This window comes from Strix uralensis, chromosome 12 (assembly GCF_047716275.1).
Source record: "Strix uralensis isolate ZFMK-TIS-50842 chromosome 12, bStrUra1, whole genome shotgun sequence".
Classification (NCBI taxonomy): Eukaryota; Metazoa; Chordata; class Aves; order Strigiformes; family Strigidae; genus Strix; species Strix uralensis.
The window spans coordinates 1,914,894-1,933,952 of NC_133983.1; the positions used below are offsets into that span (position 1 = coordinate 1,914,894).

Genomic DNA, 19,059 nt, shown 5'->3' on the forward strand with positions numbered 1-19,059 from the left:
GTGGAACAGGCTGCCCAGGGAGGGGGTGGAGTCACCATCCCTGGGTGTGTTTAAGGGTCGTTTGGATGAGCTGTGGGGGGATGTGGGGTAGGGGAGAACTTTGTAGAGTAGGACTGAGGGTTGGACTCGATGATCCCGAGGGGCTTTTCCAATCTGAGTGATTCTGTGATTCTGTGACCCATGGGGCTGTCTGGGAGAAGCAGAAGGGCTGGGGACCAGCCTGTTGCTCTATGGATCCAGCCTCAGCCCAGCATCATTCCTGAGACGAGGCTGCAGCCACCAGCCTTGCTCACCCAGTGTGTCCGGGGCTGTGGCCCCTCTGGGAGGGCACAGGCTCGTCGCACGGCTCTTTCTCTTCCTTTTCTGCTGCTGCTTGGCGGAGAGGCCAGCATCACCTCCAAGGGTGCCCAGCTCCTTGGCGCTGGGATGTGCTCTCTGGAAATCGGGGTGCTGCAACAGGAGCACTTGCGAGTTGACGCTGTGGGACAGAAAGCAGCAGTGGAGCACAGCCAGCTCGGGGTCTGGCTGCAGTGGGGCACAGACTCCCTGCCCTGCCACAGGAGCCGTGTCCAAGCACAGCCCTCGCCCTTGGTCTGTGCCTGTGCCATGGCAGAGCCGTGCCCGGGGCGGACCAGCACCTCCCTACTCCTGCCCTGGCTGTGCTGACTCAGCTCCCTGCCTGGGCTGGGACATGGCTGGTGGTCACTGACTGTGGCTGATGGGTGACTCAGGGCTACTGCATTGCCATAGAGGCCATTTCTCTTTCCATTGTGAGCCCTGCGATTCTTTGGGTTTCTCCCTTTGCACCCTTCTCTGGTTTATCTGCTCTTTTAAACTCTAAGCAACTCCCAAAATTACTACAGAGCTCCTTGATGCTCAACAAAATAAAAACCTAATCTGAATGATCTCCAGCCACAAATCCTGGATACTAATATCTTCCATCCTATGCTCATCCCTCCCTCCCAACCCTGTTTCACCCTCGTACAACGCAGCCTGCCCAGGGCAGACCCAGGTCTCGCTGGCAGCTGCTCCTCGCATGCTGGTCGTGGCTGCGTTGCAGCAGGATGTTGGCTCATGAAGAAGGAGTGGTGACTTACTTTGCCTCCTTGAGTTTGAACCCATGGGCTAGCAGCCAGGCCTGCAGTGCTGTGACACAGCTGAGATCCGCCAGCTCTGGGAAGAGGTTTTTGTTGTTCTTCATCTCCTCCTTGTACAGCTTGGCATGGACGAGGGCACCTTGCCCATCCTTGGACCACTGTGGTGGACACGGGGGACAGCACTGATGAGTGATGCTCCTGTCCTGCCAGTCCTTGCACCTGCTTTCCTCGGGCCCTGGCATGGGTGACCCTGCCACTGTGGCTTGGACCCTTTGCTGGCCATCGATAACCACACAGATTTAGGGTTTTACACCCAACATGGCCCCAAGGTCTTAGACATGAGCCCAGCTGGCTGGTGAGTGGGAGCAACCCATGCTGCTGCAGTGGCTATCTGGTGGGTGGGACCGCAGGGCTGGGTGGTCCCACTGGCCCTCCCAGGGCCCTGGTTGCCACCTTGACCCCCCCCATCACCCATGGTGGCACCACCAGGCCCCAAGCAGCAGCGGGGGACACCCTTGAGCATACCACCAGGGCAGAAAACCAGCCTACAAGGATTTGGCTGGAAATTATTCAGCTGCCATTTCATGCAGCTTAACTAGAATCTTGCAGATAACTTTTGGGGTCATTTACTCTCAGTTTGAGAAAGACTTGGGAGTAACATCATGCCTTTTGTTTCTGGAGAGCAGACCCTGCCCCAGGGACATCCATCCTCCGCTAAAAGGAGCTTTTCCCGTTCCTTCCACCTCCCCAGATTTTGGACCCCCCCATTCTGGCACAAGGCTTGCACTGGGGCAAGGGCCATGTGGTGGCACCCAGGAACAAAGCCTGTGCTCATCGCAACTCCCATGTCCAACACGGCATCGCCCTCACCTCCAAAGCTTTGATGTCTGGGTTCTCCAGGGCTGCAGACAGCTGAGTAAGGATGTGCCTGGGCTCATGGCCACCACGCTGCCCCTCCTCAGGGCTCCTTACCAGGACAGGAGGCTCCATCACCAGCACTGGGGCTGACATGGCAGATGCTCTAGGCCACCAGCGGGGGCTGCGGGCAGACCAATATCTCTGTGAGCGTTTGGTTTGGTGTGGGGGCTCACCCCAGTGCACAGCGCTCAGGCCAGACCCCAGCGAGCCCCCGCTGCAGGGACACAAGCACTGGCTGCCTCTCCCTGCTGAGCTGCTGGGGTGGTGGTTCCCCCTCCCAGCCCCAGGACTGGGCGGCAGCTTTGAGGGGGCTGAGCTCTGCCCAGCACAAGGCCCCACAAAATGTTCCAAAGCAGCCAGCCCTAGGAGCTCTCCCGATACACCTGGGGATGCAGGGAGGTGAAAACCTCCCAACACACCAGGTGCTGGAGCTCCCCACCCCAGCCTGAGCTGCCAGAAGACCCCAACCACTCCAGCACACCTTGCACCTCTGCCTTGTACCTCTTTCAAGCCAACCGTCGGCACTCAGACCCTGGCCAAAGCCTTGGCATTGCCCCCCCCTTCCACTGGGAATGCGAGGGGACGGTTTGGCAGTTAAACAGACACCCAAACACGATTTCACCATTTCCACTGTACAACTGCAACCCTGAGAGGCTGCAGGCACCGATTACCCACCCTGACCATCTCACCACTGGTCCCCACACACACCAGCTTCCCTTTCCAGCCACGAAACCTCTGGCGAAGCAGCTCTGTGCTCAGAAGGCAGTGGGGGAAGGAGTGGCACAGGCCACTGAAAGCCGCAAAAGCCAGCTGTGAGTTTTTTAAGCCACGGTAACGGGATGAGCCACGTCACTTGGAGCCTGTCCTCCCCGTCTCTCCGCTCTGAGTTGCCCCTGGGCTCAGCTTTGGGGATGGGTTTGAGGGTGACAGTTGGGCAGGAGATTCTGGAGGACCGTTAACTGCCGCTAATTCTGGAGGACCGTTAACTGACCGTTAGCCAGTCAGAGAGGGACCTGGGGGTTTGATTGACAGCCGGATGAACATGAGTCAGCAGTGTGCCCAGGTGGCCAAGAAGGCCAATGGCATCCTGGCTTGTGTCAGCACTAGCGTGGCCAGCAGGGACAGGGAAGGGATCTTACCCCTGTACTCGGCACTGGTGAGGCCGCCCCTCGATGAGTGGGTTCAGTTTTGGGCCCCTCACTCCAAAAAGGCCATTGAATGACTCGAGCGTGTCCAGAGAAGGGCAACGGAGCTGGTGCAGGGTCTGGAGCACAGGTCTGATGGGGAGCGGCTGAGGGAACTGGGGGGGTTTAGTCTGGAGAAGAGGAGGCTGAGGGGAGACCTCATGGCCCTCTACAACTCCCTGAAAGGAGGGTGCAGAGAGGGGGGAGGAGTCTCTGGACCCAAGGAACCAGCGCCAGGACAAGAGGGAATGGCCTCAAGCTGCGCCAGGGAAGGTTTAGACTGGATATTAGGAAATATTTCTTTACAGAACGGGTAGTCAGGCGTTGGAATGGGCTGCCCAGGGAGGTGGTGGAGTCCCCATCCCTGGAGGGGTTTAAGAATCAGGTTATCATAGCTCTGAGGGATCTGGTGTAGTTGAGAACAGTCAGGGTTAGGTCAATGGTTGGACTGGATGATCTTCAAGGTCTTTTCCAACCTAGACGATTCTGTGATTCTGTGAACTGCCGCAGGGGACACAGCAGCAATAGCCCCCCCGATCTGAGCTCCTGTGTGAGAAGGGAGGTGGAGGGACCAGAGGGGGCCCAGGGGGTGCTCCCTGGCACCTGGGGGACACAGTGGTGCTGGGCTGACAGGGCTGGCTGCGGTGCTGACGCAGGTTCTGGGGTCCTGGGGATGCTGCAGCCCTGGGAGGCGTCAGCAGGAGGTGGGGAGTCTCCATCCTCGGGGACGGCAGGGCTCAGGGGGACACAGCTGCCAGCTGGCATTGGCGACAGCCCTGCTGCGATGGGGATGAGGGACCCGGTGGCCCCCTCCCCACGGACGCTGCTGTGGTGTCTACGAAAAGCAGCGCCAAGCCCCGTCGCTCAACCCAGCAGCCTGGAAAACGCCGGGATTTTGTCCGAGTTTTGCACACCGGGCCCTGAGGCCGGTGCAGGGTCTGTCAGGATCCCCCCCAACCCCGCAGGAAGGGGGGGCCGAGGGCACGGGGGGGGGTGACCCTGTGCCGCAGAGCGAGCCCGCGCCGGGGCTGGCCTGCGCGGTGCCCTCCCGCCCGCCGCTGCCCGCGGGGGGAACCGCGGAGGCCGCACCCGAGCTGCGGGAGCGCCCCGGCCCCGCTCCCGGCCTGACCGGCGCCCCGGGCGGGGCTCGGCCCCGGCCCCGGCCCCGGCCCCGGCCCCGGCTCCTCCCGGCGGAAGCCGCGGTTGCCGGGGAGCGCGGCGGCGCTGGGCCGGGCCAGGCCTTCGGCTCCTGGGGGCCGGACACACTCCAGGCCCAGGCTGGGGCCTCCTCGCGCGCCGTTGGGCCCGCCCGCCCCGGGCCGCAGCCGGGAGGGCTCCTCCGCGGCCTCCCTCGGTGAGTCCTCTGGGGAGTCCCCTCACGGGCCCCGCTGCCCCGCCCCGGGGGGTGTCCCCGGGATGTCCGCGGGGCACCGGGACGGCAGAGGCCGGGGGGGCGCCGTGCCCCTTCCGAGGGCAGCAGGGCCGGAGCTCCCGCCGGGAGAAGCGTTGGAGGGCTCCGGGCCGCCCTGCGCCGGGCCTCGCAGGCCGCCTGCCCCCCCCAGCCCCGGGGCTGCTCCCGCACAGCCCCTTCCCGGGCACACGGGGCCGAACGGAGCCGAGAAGGGTGTTTCAGGGGTATCCAGCGTTGTTCAGTGGGGGCTTGGATCTCAGCACAGGCCCCAAAACAGGGCGGGTCCAGAGAAGGGCAACGGAGCTGGTGCAGGGTCTGGAGCACAGGTCTGATGGGGAGCGGCTGAGGGAACTGGGGGGGTTTAGTCTGGAGAAGAGGAGGCTGAGGGGAGACCTCCTGGCCCTCTACAACTGCCTGAAAGGAGGGTGCAGAGAGGGGGGATGAGTCTCTTGAGCCAAGGAACAAGTGATAGGACAAGAGGGAATGGCCTCAAGCTGCGCCAGGGCAGGGTCAGACTGGCTCTTAGGAAGGATTCCTTTGCAGAAGGGGTTGTTGGGCGTTGGAATGGGCTGCCCAGGGCAGGGGGGGAGTCCCCATCCCTGGAGGGGTTGAAGAGTCGGGTTGACCCAGCGCTGAGGGATCTGGTGGAGTTGGGAACGGTCAGTGTGAGGTTCATGGTTGGACTGGAGGAGCTTCAAGGGCTTTTCCAACCGAGATGATTCTGTGATTCTGTGTGACTCTGTGGTATTGACTTCCCGTGACAGCACAGCCCGAGGAGACACTGGACTGCGACACGAGCTCTGGTCTCCATCACTGGACTCAGCGCTGCACATCGGGTCCTGTCAACTCAGCACCTGGCTCATCCTTGCACCCGAGAGGAATCCCACGCATTAAGGTGGGGCCTCTCTTGTGTTGTCCTTCCTTCCATGCTCTCCTGAGAGAGGACTTGGCTGCAGCTCTGCAATACCCACCTTCCAGTGCCAAGCACAGCCTGCGTTCACCTCCTGCTCGAGGCTGCAGCTGCAGGACACACGTTTGACTCCTTGGGCAGACTGCACCAGCTGGCTTTGTTCCTAAAGGGCTGTTGGTGGACATGTGCCCTGCTCCTGAGGAACACGTCCCACTTGCAAACACCAGTGTCACGCTTAGCTGTACCTGTCCCTCTTTGTTTTCAGGGAGGCAAAAGAGAAAATGGGTCCTGAGTCTGGCAGGTGGGGAGGAGCCCGTGGTACTTGAGGGAACCTGGATGGGGAATAGTATTAAAAGGAGAATATTAATCTCCCCCATTGCAGTCTGCAACAGGAAAGCATAGACATGGACTAACATCACTGGGTAGGTTCACAGCACACTGACCTCATTTCCTGACCCCTGATTCTGCAGGAGGTATGGTACCAGATGTATGTACCCCCTGTTTTGGTGCAGCTCTCGGGCACAGAGGTTGTCCTGGTGCTAGTTTCCATTTCAGGTAAAACTCCTGAGGAAGGAAGCAAACAGCCAAGACCAGCTGCACAGAGATTAGCCCTTTGATTTGCTGCAGATGACTTGCTCTGCTTATCAGAGCTTATCACAGTTGTGGGATTTTTTTTCCCATGGTTTTTGCAGAGGTTGGCTCATAAAGGCATGAAGCTGGACTGGCTTCAGCTCTGTGTGTGGTAGTGGCTTCCTGGCCAGCGACCCAGGCACAGTGAACATGTGGTCTGTTAAGGAGAGGGAATGCTTCAAAGTCAGATGCAGCAGGTTCAAGGCTGTGAAAAACACCTGCCACCGCCTTGTCTGTTCCCATGTTTTGTAGTTTCCTTAACTACGATGCCAAAAACAAGCCACGAAAGGAAGCTGTGGTTCATATGGGCTCTGAAAGATCTCAGTTTACCTGGGGGATAAGGAGCATTTTTATCACTTGCTAAGCTGAGGCAAAGGGCACAAAGAGTTGAATTAATGATTGTTAAACTTACAGGGACGCTCTGGGAGAGGTAGGGCCAGAGCCTGCATTGCTTGAGTCCTAGGCCAGGATTAAGCTGTGGTCCTGGTGGGGAAGTGAGCAGCTGGCTGGGCTCAGACTGGATGAGTAAGCAATGCTAAAATCATTGGGTTACTCTGGCAACAATGCCTGTTGTAGCTGTGCAGGGCAGGGAGCAGGGTTGGTGCAGCCCTGTGGCTAGGAGCAGTTCCCTAGCGAGCTCTGGAGCCTGGCGGGGGGCTAAGAAGAGAGGGGAGTTGCACACAGACGTATCTGTTTACCTGGACTTAACCAGACTGCGTTTGTAGAGTCTGCCTGCATCTCACGGCCTGGGAATCCTCTAAATAGTGTCTTTCTGGTGGCAACAGGTTGGGTACCGTATCCTTGACATTTAGGTTTCTAACATGGTGATAGAGAAGATGGTTTTCTGGGTGCAAATTAGACTGTGATCGGGTCACTGCTGGAAAGGGCTGGCCCTATCCCCTCCTCCTCCCTCCTCTGCCTTGATAAGCACATGCTCCTGCTGTGTTTCCCTTGTGCTTGTGCTGAGCCCCCTGGGGAGGTAACAGCCAGGTTACTTTTGGAGAGAAGGTTAAATGGGCAGAAAATCCAGCAAAAGAGGTAACTCGTTTCATGTAGGGGTAGTGAGTTGAATCGGCTCAGCACAGGACCATTGCACTACAGAGCTGTCACAGGAGATGAAGCAGAAGGATGGGAGTGACAGCGAAGGTCCGCACATCCCCTTTTGGCAGAAGTGAGCCATGAGGTTCTCTCGCTTGTGTCCCCCAAATACGCCCGTGGTCAGCTGGAGCAGAGCAGCAGCCTGGGAAGTCTGTGCTGGTCATTGGTAACTGCAGCTTGGCTGCTGCTTCTCAGGGCTGGGAGACAAGCTGGGGGCTTGTGTCCCGCGTAGGTGAGTTCGCTTGTAGGTACCTAGATAGGCAAGATGCTTACTGTTGTAATAAGGTTGTCTGATCTTGCAAGATCCCAATCCAGAGGTGATGTGACTTGCAAATCAGGGAGTGGGTGTCATTTGAAAATTCCCTGCAGCAGGGCAGAGTGCTGTTGGGATGAGAAATGTGACTTGTGTGAAGGTATACAATGAGCCTTCCATCCCCCGCCTCCCATCAACTTGCCTTTCCTTCTTCAATCCCCTGCACTAATTGTCTGTTCTGTTACAGATCTTGATTTCAGCCTGTCATTTTGCATGTAAATTATTGGGTTTGAAGGCGAGTTCACATCAAGATCAGATGTGAATTTTGAGGCCAGTAGGTGTTCTGGAGTGATCTCATGGTGAACACGCTTTATTTTTCCTAGAATAAGAGAGCCGGTTCTGGCTTACTTGGATCCATTATCAAGGAGATTAAATAATACCAAGACAGTGTCCTTTTATCTCAGGCTGAGAGGCTGTGTCTGCTCTTCAAAAATAGCTTTTCCAGAGTAGCTAGGTACAGACTGTGCATGCATGCTGGTGTGCAATAGTCAGCACTGCTTACATTGCCTCTGCAGTTGTGTCTGGGAGATGAATAACAGCTTTTTGCTAATGGGTCTCATGTCAACAGGGGTGATTTAGCAAAGACGACTGCAGTGCATTAGTTGCTATGAGTCAGACTCACTCAGCCTTGTGCTGATCGTTTATCGGTTTATAAATTAAACTGCAGATGCTGCGTCCCATCAGTGCTGGCATGCTGAGGATCCTGAAAGGGGTCCTTCCCGTAGAGCTGTCTCAGAAATCTTCAAATTACTGCCTCGGGAGCCAGGGCATGCAGGTTGTAGCCCCAGCTCTTACAGCGGTGACTCCAGCCGAGCTGCTCTGGCGCCTGTCAAAATCATGGCATGACTCTGATGACGTACCGAGGCTCGTGTGGCATCTTCCAAAAGCTCACCCACAGTCTGTGCCTGTTGGTGCAGCATCCTCATTTCTGAGCAGGGAGCAAGCCCCTCAAGTTTCTTGTAGGCAATAAAATGCTGTCCACGAGATCTTGGTGAGCACTGCAGGAAAATGGGGGCTGACTGCTCCTGGGCTGGAAGGATCTGTGCTCTGCCTGTGCTGGGGAGGAGAGAGGCAGCAGGGACCGGGGTGGGCCAGCACAGGGATGTGCAGATCTGTGCTGGTCCCTGTTGATCTGCATTGAAAAGTTATTTAGAAATGAAAAAGATGTTTTTCTAAACAGGTGACTCTCCATTCTCCCGGAGAGCTGAGAGACAGCTGGACTGTTTTTGTCTCAGGACTCTTCCCCAAAAATGAAGCGTCTGCCCCTTCACTGTCCTGCAGTGAAGTGTTTTGTCTCGGGTCCTTTCGAGGTTCAGCCCCAGCCTGCTCAAGGGTGGTGACAGCGCTGGTGTGTCTCTCACAGAGGGTACAACAAAGAGGTTTATCTGTGTGGGGCAGGAGCCTCAGCTTGCTTTGGGTAGGTTGTGTTTGAACCACAGGAGCTATTTGGAAAGAGCCCAAGGTGCAAGATAATTCAAATCTAAGGCTAAAATGTGTCAGGTGATGTCCAGCTGGGGGTGTTTCCTATACACTGAAGGCACAGAGGGTGCTTATAGCTGCTCAGCTCCTGCTTTCATGTCTGTATTAAATGTTCCTGTGGGGGAGAGCAAAGCCAGGAAGGATTTTCTGTACTGAAGATACCGATATTACAGCAACTGCAGACGTTTCAGGTTCAATGCTGGTAAAAACGCTGATTAGCCCCTCAATAGGGACAGTGCTCCTGGATCCCGTGCCTCACCTGCATGGACTACAATTTCAGGTGGTTTCCTACCTGCAGGTCATCTCTGTAGCTGGGTGTGAGCTCTTTAATGAAAGTCAGAAGTTCACCTATATATATATAAAATGTAGATTCTCAGTGGCTCAGTGAGCCCTGTTCATTTCTGTTCTCAGTGGTGGCTGGTTTCCGTGGCAGAGGCAGAGCGACAGCAGGATGTGTGAAGGGCCATCCAGGATTTCTGGACCCATTCCTCCAGACCCTACACTCTTTCCAAACTATTATAAACGCCCCTTCTCAGGTGAGTCCCCGATGCTTGTTCCAGATGTGTGGTTTTGTACTTTGGCATGACACAGCTTGCCTGTGTGATGTCCTTGTTCTTTCGTGTCCTCAACAGTCTCCACTCACACTGGTGCAGGTGCTTCTGCTGCCTCACAGATGGTCATCCTAAAGGTGGTCTTTACTGGTTGAAAGATGGGAAGGCATAAGGTAGAGGTGGAGAGGGGGTCTTCAGCGTTGGTTGTAGGCTGTGGGTGAAGAAAACCACGAGGTAAGATTTTTTTCCTGATAATCCCCTTCTCTTTCTTTCTCTGTAGCTCGAGGAAGGCTGGAAGGGAATGCTCAGAAGCTGGATTTTACCTCTGGCCCCCTGGACCCAGTTCCCAACCCATACCCTGCTTTGGGCAGTGCCCGCCAAGCCCAGCCAGTCCCTCGCATTCGTCCCAGTGGAAGGGACTTCCTGGAGAAGGGACAGAAGGGGACACTCAGTCTCTTACTGCAGCTCGAAGGGATCTCCCTTGACGGGGGGTTGCCACTCAAGAGTAAGTACAGCTGAGGCGCTGCTGGCCTGAGTTCTGTTTGGGGCCAGGGATGAAGCATCAGGGGTTTGAGTGGATTCCTGGGCTCTGCTGCCTGAAGAGAACTTGAGCTTTCTGGGGCTGGACACTCCATCTCCTGCATTTGGCCTGGCAGTGGCATCCCCAGGCTGTCGCCTGTGCTGGAGCTGGTGCTGCCGCGGCCTCTCTGACTCCACTCCAGCCCAGGTCTGCAGTGGGAGGAGGGACTGTGAAAAAGATGCTGTTTAATTTGGACTTGAGGAACCAGTTACGGATGAGAGACTGTTGAGAGATGCTGGAAATAAATCAAGCCCTTCTAGTTTGCTGCCTCTAAATATAACCAGTATCTTTATAGTCAAACCTAAAGATGGATCAAGTGCAGTGTTAATGTATAGAGGATGTTTAGCCTGGGGAATTACTTGTTAGTGAAGCCAGGCAGGATTTGGAAAGACTGTCTGCATATGTGGCTACTGAGAATATCTTTGTGAAAGATGTTCCCTTCTCCAGGGAGGTCACCCAGAGTACATTCAGAGGTCCAGGAAGGAGACAAGGCTGAGTGCTGGGTGTCATTTGATTTACTTCATGTGCTGGCATTGCCTCTAGCCCTGCCTGGTGCCAGCGTGGGGGGCGCCACAACTGCTGTGCCAAAGCAGGAGGGGAATAGAAGGGGATCTGGTTGTGTCACTGAGATCTTCCCTGTCTTGGGGAGACTAAGGAAGGATCAGTTTCGATTTGAAAACAAAAAATACAATCCATAGTCTTGATTATGTCCCCCTGAATGTGGGACAATAGCTGACCTTGAAAACAGGAACAGCACAGGTTTAAGGCTCTGCAGCTGCCATTAACCAGCCCTCTCTTTGTTTTAGAAACACCACGGGATGCTGAACTGGGACCTGACCTTGCTCTTGAGGGGATGCTGGCATGGCTTGTCTGGCATAGTCCAAAATGGGACAAGTGAGCCATCCTCTCTCAGAACAAGGGAGTCTCTGAACACAGTAATGTGCACACACCTGTGCTGATGCTCAGCTGGGCACTGTGGGATTCTCTGGCAGAAGAGGGTGAATCCAGGAGTGTGCATCTAACATGGGAAAAATGCACAGGTTATCTAGTCTGCAGGAGAGGGGAGAGTTTGCTGTTTCTGTGGGTGGTTGGACCAGCTTTGGAGACAGAGCTGTGAGCTCTGGTGCCAGCGCTCCAGGAGCCTGCATCCCTTGGCAGTGCCTGAGGGGTGCAGGCTGTGTCTCCCCTTGCTGTGCAGGGAAAGAGTCCAAGGACCACGAGAAGGAAAATGTGAGGCGAATAAAGGAGATTCAGAAGAAGTGCAAAGAGAAGGAGCGAGCCCAAGAGCACAGTCAGCCCAAGCCTGTGAAAGCTCTGTGGAAATCCCAGAAATATGAAAATGTGGAGTCAAAGGTGAAGGCCAAACTGCAGGTCAGTACCAACTGAGCTCTCAAACTCTCCTGGCCTGGGATGTGGGTCAGCTACGAGGTTCTGTGGGATGGTGGAGATGGGGGAGTCCCAGAACCTATGGCTCTGGGGGCAACTTGGTGCTGAAGCACGGTGGACAGATGTGACAGCGGGGCTGTGTGCTGAGCATTTGGCTTGGGTCTGGAGTGCAGTTGCTGTAATAATCCCCATCCTGTCTGACCAAGTAGAGTCCCCATGCAGGGGAAGCTGAGAAGAGGAAAATCTCATCACACCATCTGCCTGGGGGCTCCTATTTGGCCCTTTGGTTGTTAGGGATCTAAATGCGATTCCTGGGGGGTGCAGAGCAGCCCCCACAGCCATATTCCCTGTCTAGAGGTGCATCCAGCTGGCTTTTCAGCTTCCCAGAGTTTGGTGCAACACTTGGCTGGGGTTTGTGCCAGAAGGCTGTGGGATTCTGCCCCGTGGATCATGGTCTTCAGGCTGCATCAAGCCTCGGGCCAGCTCTTCCCACCCTGTGGACCCACAGTGGGCTGTATGTCTTCTCCGAGCGATTCTGCTGGTGTGCAGTGCAGTGGGGGAACGCAGACATCTCCAGGCAGTCAGGGTGGAGGCCTCGTAGCTCCAGCACAGCCTGCAAGGGTGTACCTACCTCCTGTCCTCCGCACACGTGCTTGTGGGAGAAGGGATGTGGGGCCATGCCTTGTATCCTCACAACTGCTGAAATGTCCAATGCTGAAATGTTCTGAGCAGGTGTCTGGCTTTGTGAAGGTTTTGGATTTCTTTTGACTTCTTTCTTTTTGTCTCTCTGGACAATTTTTTCTCCCCTAGTGGTTTCCTGGTGTTTAAATAGTGCCTCTGTTGGAGAGCTTTGTCAAATGCACCAAAGTGGCTGCCTTGGTAGAAGTGTACCTGTTTGTACAGAAAGTAAAGTTAAGGCCTACAGGGAGAGGAAAGGAGAGCTCCATCACTATCTTTGGGTGGATCTGTTGTCATCGGTCTAGATCTGGGAGACCTGTCATCCAGGTGACCCCTGTGTTCTGTCAGCCTCTTCCTTCACCCAGGAGTAGGCCCTGCGGCTCCTATGGATGGGGTGGGTTCCTGCTGCACAGCAGCAAGCAGAGGGGGGGTGTTGTGCCCACCCTTCTCACAGTGACCTCCTGGAGGAGAGGCCTTGGGGTTCCCTCCCAGCTCAGCAGCATGTGGGAGAAGCTCCTTGAGGAGGGGGAAGCGCGGGGCTGCAGCCTTGGCCAGTAAGCTGTTGGCTCTCCGGAGTGGCCTTGTGCTGTTGGATCCTGTATTCCCATCAGCTTCGGGATTATCGGCTGCCAGGAGAGGACTTTGCCCTTCTGCGAGTCCCTGGTAGCCTTCACGGTCTCTGTCTCTGTTCTGTCCTTGCAGCCAAGCAGGCTGCGTGGACAGAGCGACGCAGGGAGCTGCTGCTTGTGCAGACGGTGGGTGTGAGCTGCGTGACACCTTGAGCACCACCATTACACGAGCCTTCCCTTGGTGCTCGTCGCTGAGTTGGAGCTTTCAAGTTCCTTCTTATCTCTGCATTGCTTCCCTCTGGTCTGTGGCCCCGAGGCCAACTTTTGACTCTTAAAATTACATGTATTGATAACAACTGCAAAAATTGGAAAGATTATTTCCAAGCCAGTGGTTACAAATGCTGTGTCCCTTCTTCCTGCTGTGCCATCAACCTCGCTGATGTCCATGACCCTTCCACACGCAAGAGCAAACCCACATGTGCTTTAGGAACACAAGCCTACGCTCTTTGACAAATCCTCTGGGCTAGAGGAAGATAGAGATCATTTCTTCTTTTGTTTTGGGGGAAGGGGGTGGTCTCTGTGCAGGCAGTTTCTGCGTGGTGCGTTACTTGTGCTCTGTGGGTTCCTCCAGAGGGAGGTGGCAGGGGGCCCTGGTGCTGACTCATGTTGCTTTAACTGTTGCTGTGGCTCTCCTAGAACTGAGGTGTTCCCTTTGAAAGATCTCCATCTTCTGTGGAGCTGCTGCTGCTGCTGCTCAGAGTTTTAAGTTGATTCTGTTTGGTCCTGATGTCTAACACAGAGTTTCTTTTCTCTCATCCATCCCTGAGGCTGTTAATTGTAGCAGCTGCCTTGAGAAGGGCCCTGGCAATCTCAGTCTCCCGTGGAGGGAGGCAGGGCGTGCTGTGCTCTGCTAGCATGCTCCTAAGATCACAGACTTACTTGACGTCGAACCAGCCATGCTAGGTAAAGGCACTTCTCATTAACTTACCAGAGAGATCTGTGTCTCCTGGCTCCCGTTGAAACGAGACTGATCATCTTTGGAGCGTGATCGGTCTGGGCAGCGCTGAGGTCATCACGTACCCTGGGCCTTCTGCCAACACCACTGATGTGACTGTCCTGACCCATCTTTAGGTCTGCCAAGCCAAATGGGCCAGGCCACAAGGAATCTGCCTCGAGGGGACCACAGTTCAGCTGAGAGAGCAGCTGAGACCTTGGGTACCTGTAAAGATCTGGAGGCTGCCCTGTACAGTTCCTGTCACTTCCAAGGGCAGAGCAGTGCCCTAGTTGCATTTATCATAGGGTCACCCACTTGCCACAGTGTCAACTTTCAATTTTCACGGTTTGTTTGCAACAAGACTGTCTGAGATAATCCCCAGACCACCTGTTAGACATGAAGTAGCCTTGTGCCAGTGCTAACCACGGCCTTTGAAGATGCCTCTCAGATGCAGTTCCACCCTCCCAAAACTACCAGATTCCTTCCCTCTCCACTCTTCTTTCTGTCTAGAGTAGCATAACCACAGATTTGGGGTGCTGAGCAGTGCAGCGCTTGAGAACAGCATCTCAGCAGTCAGCTTCATGCCTGCCTGTGCCATTTCATTAAAGCTTGATGTAGCAGGGCTCTGCAGCATGCTCTGGATTTATCAAGGTGGGATGGCTGCTTCTGGGAGTTCAAGTTCTCCAGTGTTGCCAACAAGAGAGACTGGCATGTGTGTCTTGACTTTCAGTGTGCTCACTCCGTGCTGTCATTTGCCCTTTTCACAGGAAGATTTTTGCTTTTTAAGGAGTCATGATCACTGTCAGTATGGCCTGTCCATCCATTTAGATTGTCCCTAGCTCTGGTAGGTATCTCTGTTGGGTTATCTGGTGTTGCTCTCCTTTCATACCTACCAGATTAGTCAGTAAAGAGGGACTCTCCAGTCAATGCTACACATGCATTTGATCCAAATGTGTGTTTCTGCAGACTTTTTCCCTTTTTTTTTTTAGTGTTTCTTTACAAAGTCCAGTTGCCAGGTCTGGATTTGTTGCTGTGGGCAGTCTGTTGGCCTTTGCTGGCTGTGCACAGATCACCTTCTCCCAAGACCTTCTGCCAAGTCATGGCAAAAAAACCATGCTGGCATCTGCCTGCTGGAAACTGGTTGAGCTTGTGGTTGACCACCCAAACTTTGCTGGGTGGGTTTCTCTTTGCTCCAGCTTCCATCCGCTAGTGGATGTTTTCTCACCTTTCCCAGGAGAGCTCCCCACCTCCAAATCCAGAGGCTCTGAAATTTCTGAGGGCCTATTCTCGCTGTGGCCCTGGGATCAAGCCGTGCAGACCGCTCTCCCCAAGGCCTACCAGAATGAAAGCAGGAGCAGACACAGAGTCTTCAGAGCCACTGGGTGCTGAAACCAAGGTGAGTTGCATACTAACTGCTTCCATCCCAGGGATTTCTGACACTTCTCTGCTGCTCCTGCCTTGAACTCTTCATGTGTTCTGCTAAAGCATTGGGTCGGATGTGCTGCATCAAGAGGGAGATCTGTAAATACTGATCCTGGCTGAAGGGAAGGAGCAGGGTCTCGGTCACTGGGGTGGTAAGACGGGTGTTCAGGGTTTGCTGATACTACCCTCTTGCTTCATCCTTGCTCATAGTTAAAGAGATCATGAAGTTCCCTTTGAAAATCTCACCTCCTCGCTGTAGAAGTGCCAGTGATCTCAAATCTGCTCCTCCTAGGGCTTTGCAGGAGGTCTGGGGAATTTGGAGACTGCTCCCACCTTAATCAAAGGAACTGTGCCTTCTGGACGTTAGATAAAAATTTGGGAAATGGGTGTGCTTTTTAGTATGGAGAGTTAAATCAGCATTAACAGTTAAATCTTGCAGGTAGTCTGTCTGGGAGGTTCTAAACTGCTCTGTGACTCATGTCTTCTTTCCTTGGCAAGTGTGGGGTTGTCAGTTCGCTGGTTCCCAAATGCCATGGAGTGACTTAATTTAAACAGGGCATAAACTCCTAAGGATGAAAAACAAGAAAACCTTAAACTCAGATCCAGTGACCTTCTCCCCTGTCTTGACCACAAGAGGAGCTGTGACAGAGGGTGTTGTCTCTGGGGAAATGCCCCTAAGGACTAGCTAAGCTCCTGCTCTGCCAGGGGCATTTACAGGGGCATTCACTGGTCTGGTGAGGGCCCAACCAGTTTTTCCCCCAACCTGCTCTGATAGGCAGTAGGAGCCACGTGGACTATGTCAAGCCTGGTTCTTCCTGTCCCTCTGGCTTTGAGATCATGGGGACCTCAAGAAGATGGGGTTTAGGTTTTGCCTGACTTTTGGTGCAAGGCAAACCATGGTGCCCCAGGGGTTTCTGGCACTTATTCTGGCACTGGTTTTTTTTTTCTCAAAACATGGCTGTTAGCTCCTGCCTGTCTCTGACTCCTGAGATGGGATGGGCCTGTCCTGTTGTAGTACACCTGCCATTCTGTATCTTGTGTAGGTGCCTCTTTGCTTTGTCCCGTGTGGGGATTAGGGCAGCTGCCTGTGTGTGTGCGCCGAGCCGGCCCCTGCTGCCTCCCTCTCTCTTCTTCTAGATCCAGGTGGAGGGCAAGAGCATTGACTTCATTAAGCACAACGCCCGCAATGCCAAGCGGGCCCCGCTGCGGCGCTCCCAGTCCCTGCAGGCGCTGGCGGAGCTGCTGGAACAGAAGCACCGGGAGCAGGAGGAGTACAACGCCAAACAAAAGGGCCACGTCCCTCAGTAGTACGTATGCCCCTCTCTGGCCCACAAGACTCGCTGTAACAAGCCCACTTCCCTCCACCACATCCCCCAGCTTCTGCCTAGAAAGGCGGGGGACCAGGGACAGAGGTGCTCCCGCCATAGAAAAATAGCACAATTTACTGTGGCCTGGGGAATAAATGCAATCTCTCCTGGTTTCTTGACTTAATGAGCATCCCCATGGACAGTGTGAGTGGGCACAGAAAGAATTTTGCCTGCTCCTCCCTTGCTGTTGTACAGTGATGCTGACGTGGGGATGCTCTGTGTGCTCTGAGAAATGTGCTCCTGCCCCTTCGTAAGCCTTGCTCCAGGTGACGAAGCTTCAGTATTAAAAGGTCTGGTTTGGGGGAGGCAGATAGCTTGCTCTGCCTCGCAAGTGTTCATCCTGCCTTGGACCCGGAGCGTGAGGAATGTCCAACTAGTGACTTGTGTTTTGGGGTTCTGAGTGGAGAACAATTCCTGGGTGACCCTGTCCTCGTACTGACTGTGGTGTCAGTCCTTTGGTGCTCTGCTCTGCCTGCTGTTCTCTGCCAGCATCCCTGGCTGTGAGCAGCTTTGTCCAACTTCATTCTGTCACTGGCCCGCAGGTGGTTTTGAGAGGACTCAGTGGCCAGAAGCAAGGAGCAGAATCCCTTGTCTCCCGGGAGCTCATGTCAGCCTAAGTGTGTCCCTTCCAGCAGCCCTGCGGTGCATGTGGAGCATGTCTGCTAGTCCATGAGTGCGGGCTAAACCCAGGTGTATCCCTCTGTGGCAGGGGCATGTGCAGGCAGGGCAGGTCTCTGTGGTCCTCAGGCAGAGACGTGGAGACTTGGGGGTTTGAAGGGCTCGATTTCTGGCCTCTGCCTGCATCCCCGGGTGACCCCTCCTGCCATGTGCTGACACGTGTCTCGGTTTGCCTTGCCAGCCTGCTGGAGAGGAAGGAGCTGTGGCGTAGGCAAACGGAGGAGCAGCTGCGAAACCTGCCAGATCCCGACACACCACCTGGTCACACCATGATGCCTGAGGGCCAGCGGCTGGAGACCCTCAGCAATCTGAAGCAGAGTAAGAGGAAAAGAAATGGGGATTCCAGCTCAGAAAAACAGGGAATCCTAGCCAGGACTAGGGAGAAGAGAGTTCTGGGGCACAGATTCCTGCCACTTGGAGTGTTGCCTGCAATAAGGCACATAGCTGGGATGTTGCAGCACTTGAGCTGTGTGCATTGGAAAGAGCAATCTCCAGCTTGGTGGGACCTGCGGGTTACAGGGCTGGCTCTTTGGAGCAGGCTTGTCCAGTGGATATGGTGTTAAGGGTTACTATTGCTCTTAAAATGATAGAAAGATTTTGGTTGGAAGGGACCTTCAGAGGTTTCTAGTCCAACCCTTGGTTCTTCAAAGCTGGAGCAGGTCATTCAGGTCCTCATCCAGCTGAGCTTTGAATAGAAGAATGGGTATTCTAAGTCCTTGTTCTAGTGCTGCCACCATTTTCATGACTGAGAATGAGGTCATAGCGTTAGGAGAAGGATGAATTTCTTTGCTCTTCCACTTACACAACCTGGTTTTCTTTTTTTTTTTTTTTTTTTTTACAGGCCAGGAGCAGCTAACAAAGGACCTGGTGATGCTGCCAATGCGTACAGACACCCTCAGCATGCAGAAGAGGCGGGTAGAGCTGGAGAGGAAGCTCTTCCAGATAGAAGAGGCCATCAAAATTTTCTCAAAGCCCAAGGTCTTCATCAAGATGGACTCCTGAGCTGCTGGGACTGGGTGTGTCCTGCTCCTCTGCGTGAGCATCCTTCTCCTTCCTCGCTGGGAAGGGACGATCATCGCTTCAGGAGAGAAGGAGAGGAAGGCAAGTTCAGGACCCCGGGCCCATGCAGGTGCCGATGCAGTGTCCAGCGTGCAGCCGGCATCTCTTGCTCACCCTCCACTGCTGTGTCGTGTCCATGGAAAAGGGAGGGAGGTGCCCTAATACACTGTCAACTCTGTGGTCGGGAGAACAGTTGTCTGTGTGCTGCTTGACTTCTCAGAAATCAGCGCTCTGCTCTGGATCCATGGCATCACCTCTTACTTTCCCATTTTTTCCCAATTCTGGAAACTGGTAGGAGTTCTCCCATGCTGCTGCCTGTGGTGTTCCTTGTTCCCTCTTTCTCCTGAGTTGGGCCATGGTCACGGCTCATTCTGGGCACCTGTAGACTTGTCTGCACAAAACCCTTGTGCTGTACGTTGGCCATGCGTGCCCTGGTCCCGAGCACTGACCCATCCTGCTCACGCAGCCGGTGCCTCTGCACCCTCTGACCTGCTGGCTGGGCTCAGCAGCTCGGGGACAACCTGGGGACAATGAAGAGGCGCAGAGCTTCAGTCCTGCATGCCCAGGGAAGAGCTGGGCTGGCTGCAGGGGCGTCTGGCAGGATCTTTGGAGAAGCCTTTGCTCCAATAAAGCACCATTTCCCTCTGTCAGTGTGCGCTGCAGGGCCCAAGGGGTGCTGGTGGGGAGCAGAAACCAGCAGCACTGATGTGGCGCAGGCAGGGGGAGAGCTGTGGG

General features: G+C 54.9%; 1 protein-coding gene across 2 annotated transcripts; it reads left to right on the plus strand.

Annotated features, from left to right (window-relative positions):
• Positions 1 to 4,272: 4,272 nt before the first annotated feature.
• Positions 4,273 to 18,969, plus strand: ENKD1 (enkurin domain containing 1). Of its 2 annotated transcripts, none has more exons than XM_074881582.1 (9): positions 4,273 to 4,553; positions 5,375 to 5,505; positions 9,452 to 9,576; positions 9,872 to 10,096; positions 11,370 to 11,542; positions 15,033 to 15,194; positions 16,358 to 16,527; positions 17,447 to 17,583; positions 18,107 to 18,969. In XM_074881582.1, the coding sequence occupies exons 3-9, from the start codon at positions 9,492 to 9,494 to the stop codon at positions 18,265 to 18,267; spliced, it is 1,113 nt and encodes a 370-aa protein (XP_074737683.1). In that variant the 5' UTR covers positions 4,273 to 4,553; positions 5,375 to 5,505; positions 9,452 to 9,491; the 3' UTR covers positions 18,268 to 18,969. The 2 variants fall into 2 exon arrangements, with proteins under 2 accessions (XP_074737683.1, XP_074737684.1); XM_074881583.1 differs by having other exon boundaries at positions 5,380 to 5,505.
• The last annotated feature ends 90 nt before the right edge of the window (positions 18,970 to 19,059 follow it).

Bases quoted from the DNA above. Each gene is read 5' to 3' on its own strand.
- ENKD1 (XM_074881582.1), top strand. From the start codon at position 9,492: ATGTGTGAAGGGCCATCCAGGATTTCTGGACCCATTCCTCCAGACCCT. The intron at 9,577-9,871 runs GTGAGTCCCCGA...CTTTCTCTGTAG, and splicing joins TTATAAACGCCCCTTCTCAG to CTCGAGGAAGGCTGGAAGGG. The intron at 11,543-15,032 runs GTCAGTACCAAC...CACCTTTCCCAG, and splicing joins AGGTGAAGGCCAAACTGCAG to GAGAGCTCCCCACCTCCAAA.